At 40.0% G+C, this 6,000-nt stretch overlaps 1 protein-coding gene across 1 annotated transcript in view; it reads left to right on the top strand.

The window, feature by feature from the left end:
• The first annotated feature begins 1,046 nt into the window (after positions 1 to 1,046).
• The window catches only part of LOC111952982 (zinc finger protein GLIS1-like), a 150,797-nt gene continuing 145,843 nt past the window's right edge, over positions 1,047 to 6,000 (top strand). The window contains exons 1-2 of the mRNA XM_023972030.2: positions 1,047 to 1,296; positions 1,486 to 1,823. Of these exons, the coding sequence (XP_023827798.1) occupies positions 1,505 to 1,823 (319 nt within the window). The 5' untranslated portion in view covers positions 1,047 to 1,296; positions 1,486 to 1,504. The remainder of the gene's footprint in view (positions 1,297 to 1,485; positions 1,824 to 6,000) is intronic.

Genomic DNA, 6,000 nt, shown 5'->3' with positions numbered 1-6,000 from the left:
CCCCCCCTCCTTCCCTACTTCTTACTTCTCCTTCCCCTTCTCCCCCTCTCTCCTCTCCCTCCCCCCTCCCCCTCCCTCCCCCTTCTCTCTCTCTCTCCTCTTTTTTCCTTCTCTCTCCTTTTCCCTTCTCTTCCTCTCCGTTTCCCTCCCCTCTCTCTCCCCTCCTCTCTTTCTCCCCCCCCCCCCCCTCCCCTTTCCCTCCCCCCTTCTCTCTTTGCCTCCCATTTTCTTCCTCTCCTCCGCTCTCTTTCTTCCTCGTTTTCTCTCTCTTTCTCTCTCTCTCTCTCTTCTTCTTCTCTCGCTCTCTCTCTCTCTCTCTCTCTCTCTCTCTCTCTCTCTCTCTCCGTGTGTGTTGATCAGATACTGAATCCTCCACTAGATGTCACTACTTAGCCGTACCGTACTGTACTGTCTATTGTCGTCAACTAATAGCCGTATCGTTAGCACAGTTTTACATGCAAATGTTAATCATTTAGGTCTACCGCCATTTCTATAAAATGTATATATATATATTTTTTATGCTCCAATAAGGTCTATTCACATCAAGATGATTATATATCCAATTATTATTTTATTTGAAGCAGCATGTGCGATCATGCTTAGGCCAATCCATAGGCATAGGCCTATATAGTTAAATTAATTCATTTGACTAATCACATGCATACTTTTATTGAGGTAATTATTGATCATTTGAATGGACGTGAATAGGGCTTGTAATGTTCTTGAATAGGCTTCGCTCACACAGGCTTTCTTTTTTATTAATCTTTATGAAATAATCGACTCTTGTTATATTTCCTTTTTATGCTTTGCTTAAAAATAATGTAATTATACATACATGAGAATGTAGACACGAGGTAGCCTACATTTAAATTACATTTAATGTTGGCCTATGCCAAAAGAACGAACAATACGCATGGGCCTTTTCCTTGGAACCTGTCCATCATCTGCTGTTACGTTAACTTCTAAGCACATCAGTTTGCTCACCAGTAAAACGACTCTCCACGATCGATATCTTCATATCCCACCTACCTTTGGTCTCCGGACAGTCATGCTTGCATTGGTGCGGACAGAGACGCATTGACTCGGATACTGCCGACTCAGTGGATGAATCAGATGTCAGTCAAAGGGAAGATGTTGAGAATTGATACATAGAAAATACTTTAAAATGTACTTTGGAAGCGGAGAGGATGCGGTTGGTTAAGACACGCTTTTCTCCGCATTTTGCGGAAGATGCTGATGTACACCAAGTCCGACCATAAAGGAGTCTACGTCTTCTTCCTTTTGACGGCTTATAAGGTAGGTGTCATCAAGAGAATGAAGATCTCTCACTTCTTGTATATTTTGTATTTATCGTCACGAAATATTCCATGTTATTTGGCAATTCGGAAGAACGTGGGTAAAAAAACATCTGTTCAAGTTTAGGAGATGGTTTGATGTGTCTTCAAATTTTTAAAAGGGATATGTGTTTTTCTCTCCCCGACACAGGTAAATGTGAACACAGAGAATGCACACCGGGAACACTGAAATTCCAATGCAGAAATCCTCAGCTTTGTTCGGAATGGTGAGTCACCGCCAAACCCCAGTGTATTCAGACTTCACGGGGCTGACTCTCTCCATGTACAGCAGTAAGTCGGACTTCTGCGCCAGACGCATCGGGAATGATGGTTTTGGAACCCAGACCTGCCGGAGCCCACATCACAACCCCAGTCACTGTCCGAGTCCGAAGCGGCTCACCACGCCAGAGGAGCGCTATGGCTCTCAAGAGAAAGGCCATCTGACAGCCAAAGCTACCCGCGCGTGTTTCTCTCTCTCCTCGGAACAAGGTAAAGCTTAAGCTATGATTTAACGCGCTCATTGACGCTACTCTGTATCACATAATGTATTTTAATAATATCTAGATGTTTATAGAAACCATTCGGTTCTTTAAATATACTTTCATATGCGTTCGAAATCTAAATGTATCATACCAATATTGGGGAAAGGAGTAACACAATTACTAACATAATTTGCTAATATTTATGAGAACAGGGAAACTATTTTTTAGAAGTGTATCAATTAGATCCTCTTATTGTCATTCCTTCCAGTCCTCTGATAATATTTTCAATTATGCCACATATCCATCAGTTTACTGTGAAATGGTGCCAGTTTCTATCTATTTGGCTACATATGGCATCCTTAAGTGCACAGTCGTCTTGATATTTGATCCAGATGTACTGTATCTTTAGTTGACAGATCCGTGTTTGCAGTTGTGGATTCTACTGTTGATAACCCCCTCGTTAATGAAGTGCCGAAGTCACTGATGTATAGACCTGGTCTTAATAAAGAGCATCACAATGAAAGTCATCTCAGTGACACAAAGTGCAGCCACGTGATGGGATTGAAGTGGTATATGTGGAGTAACTGCCAGAGAAGGGAGCACTTTGACTTCCACTCTATGGACTATCAACAGATGGGACTGCACTGATTTTAGAGGAAGTGCCAAGTTCTGATTGAGGAGGACAGAGTTTATGAGTGGATAGCATTTATTAAGCTGTTATAGATCACACTTTTGGTTAGGTACAAACCAACTTTATTAGAAACGTTATATTTGTAAATGATTTATGTATCCTATTAGCACAAGTTTATTTTAATAAATAAAATGTAAGAGTAAATGAATGAGTAAATATTTTTAATAAATTGATTTTAAAAGTAATTGTCCTTTGGTGAATTACCTCAACCACATGAGGTAGTTTCATTTCAACCTCAGCCTTACTGAAAGTAAACATTCCTCGAGGCTTTTCTATAATCTCATTTGTAACCTCCTCACTCAGGTTTATAGAGGAGCATAAATTTTCTTCTACATTTTTTTGTGTTGGCTACTGGTATGAAAGCAGTTGTGCTTAATAAAGTAGAGGTGGTATGTACTGTAGCAACAAGTAACCTTGTCTGGGACCCCAATGCTTGTCATAGCTCCTAAATCTAAAGCCTAAGATCTAGCTGTCGGCTAACATGATGATGGCGTGTTGTGCAGACAGTCTGATACCCTTCAGTTCGTTACACATGCATACTGTTTGTGTCAGAGCTACACCCCACATATAGTATTATTTGTACTGTATGTCATGTGTTGAAGAAGGCCTTTCTATTGTTGAAAATTATAGAATTTTTCAAATTATATTATTTTGTTTGATATACCCATTTATTTAATCATAAATATTTTTTTCCTTCACTGCGAATCTTGCCCTGGCCTTGAGTGCAGCGACTAGTCTGCAGCCCCTTTCAAGCCAACTGATCGTCTGCTTGTCTGGAAACAATGGTCATATACAGTTGAAGTCGGAAGTTTACATAGACCTTAGCCAAATACATTTAAACTCAGTTTTAACAATTCCTGACATTTAATCCTAGTGAAAATTCCCTGTCTTAGGTCAGTTAGGATCACCACTTTATTTTAAGAATGTGAAATGTCAGAATAAGAGTAGAGAGAATAATTTATTTCAGCTTTTATTTATTTCATCACATTCCCAGTGGGTCAGAAGTTTACTCAATTAGTATTTGGTAGCATTGCCTTTAAATTAATTAACTTGGGTCAAACGTTTCGGGTAGCCTTTCAGAAGCTTTCCACAATAAATTGGGTGAATTTTGGCCCATTCCTCCTGACAGAGTTGGTGTAACTGAGTCAGGTTTGTAGGCCTCCTTGCTCGCACACGCTTTTTCAGTTCTGCCCACAAATTTTCTCTGGGGATTGAGGTCAGGTTGTTGTGGCAATTTTGTTGTGGCAATTTTTCAATATATCCACATAATTTTTCTTCCTAATGATGCCATCTATTTTGTGAAGTTCACCAGTCCCTCCTGCAGCAAAGCAACCCCCACAACATGATTCTGCCACCCCCGTGCTTCACGGTTGGGATGGTGTTCTTTGGCTTGCAAGCCTCACCCTTTTTCCTCCAAACATAACAATGGTCATTATGACCAAACCGTTCTATTTTTGTTTCATCAGACCAGAGGACATTTCTCAGAAAGTACAATCTTTGTCCCCATGTGCAGTTGAAGACCGTAGTCTGGCTTTTTTATGGCGGTTTTGCTGAGCGGCCTTTCAGGTTATGTCGATTTAGGACTCGTTTTACTGTGGTATAGATACTTTTGTACCTGTTTCCTCCAGCATCTTCACAAGGTCTTTGCTGTGTTTCTGGGATTGATTTGCACTTTTTGCACCAAAGTACGTTCATCTCTAGGAGACAGAACACGTCTTCTTACTGAGTGGTATGACGGCTGTGTGGTCCATGGTGTTTATACTTGCTTACTATTGTTTGTACAGATGAACGTGGTACCTAATTAAAAGGCAGACTAACTAAATGAAGCGCAGAGATATATAAAATTGCTCCCGAGGATGAACCAGACTTGTGGAGGTCTACAAATATTGTTCTGAGGTCTTGGCTGGTTTCTTTGTATTTTCCCATGATGTCAAGCAAAGAGGCACTGAGTTTGAAGGTAGGCCTTGAAATACATCCACAGGTACACCTCCAATTGACTCAAATGATGTCAATTAGCCTATCAGAAGCTTCTAAAGCCATGACATCATTTTCTGGAATTTTCCAAGCTTTTTAAAGGCACAGTCAACTTAGTGGATGTAAACTTCTGACCCAATGGAATTGTGATACAGTGAATTATAAGTGAAATAATCTGTCTGTAAACAATTGTTGAAAAAATTACTTGTGTCATGCACAAAGTAGATGTCCTAACCGACTTGCCAAAACTATAGTTTGTTAACAAGAAATTTGTGGAGTGGTTAAAAAACTAGTTTTAATGACTCCAACCTAAGTGAATGTAAACTTCCGACTTCAACTGTATATATTATATATATTATATTATATATATATATGTATCGACACCATTGTATACAAACCCGGACTATGTGGGGGAAAAGCCTGTTCTACTTCATGCCTTTGTGACTGCCTTGGCTACTTTACATCCTGTTGAGAAGAGATGATAGTGTGTTGTTGTGAAGGAGAGAAAGGGAAAGAGGGTAATTACTCGCTCATCCTCATTTATGATGATACAAAATCACACTTTTATATTAGCAATGATCTTTTCACAAAAAGAGGCTCAAAGGATTTGATTATTGTTTTTCCTGGCCAAACACGAAACATATGTCTCCAAATGTGTCTCAGCGTTTATGAGGAGGACCGACTCTTCTGAGCTGAGCACCATTGTGCCCTCACCATCGTCCCAGACCAACATGAATCATGACATTGTCTTTACGATGCTTTTGAATTTGCTTTTTTGTTGTGAATGTGGGAATGCCATGATTACGGTCTGTGCAGATGAGTTTTCAGGAGATACATTTATTGGCCTTTTCTAATTTTCCTGAAAGTAATACATAGGATTGTTCAATGTTGTGCATTTAGAGATATTTATAAAAAGTCAACATGCCCACAAAGTAATGCACTTTTTAGATTGTATATTCAAACTAGAAAGGGTAAATTTCCTTAAGAAAAATGGTGTGCTTGCTTCAGCTGTCCAATGTTTTTTTGTGGCAGTGGAAGAATTTAAGATGTTTAATTGTTAGAGGCTTTAAAAAATGTAGGCTAGCGTAGTAGCAGAAGGCTAGTGTAGTAGCAGAAGGCTAGTGTAGTAGCAGAAGGCTAGTGTAGTAGCAGAAGGCTAGCGTAGTAGCAGAAGGCTAGTGTAGTAGCAGAAGGCTAGTGTAGTAGCAGAAGGCTAGTGTAGTAGCAGAAGGCTAGCGTAGCAGCAGAAGGCTAGTGTAGTAGCAGAAGGCTAGCGTAGTAGCAGAAGGCTAGCGTAGTAGCAGAAGGCTAGCGTAGTAGTTAGAAGGCTAGCGTAGCAGCAGAAGGGCTAGCGTGCAGCAGAAAGCTAGCGCAGTAGTAAGAAGGCTAGCGTAGTAGTAGAAGGCTAGCGTAGTATCAAATCAATCAAATATAAAATGTATTTATAAAGCCGTTTTTATATTAGCTAATGTCACAAAGTGTGTACAGAAACCCAGCCTAAACCGCAAACAGCAAGCAA

This window comes from Salvelinus sp. IW2-2015, linkage group LG26 (genome assembly GCF_002910315.2).
Source record: "Salvelinus sp. IW2-2015 linkage group LG26, ASM291031v2, whole genome shotgun sequence".
In the NCBI taxonomy this organism is placed as follows: domain Eukaryota; kingdom Metazoa; phylum Chordata; class Actinopteri; order Salmoniformes; family Salmonidae; genus Salvelinus; species Salvelinus sp. IW2-2015.
The sequence above is the reverse complement of the archived record's forward strand: the minus strand, read 5'-3'. Positions and strand labels throughout refer to the sequence as shown.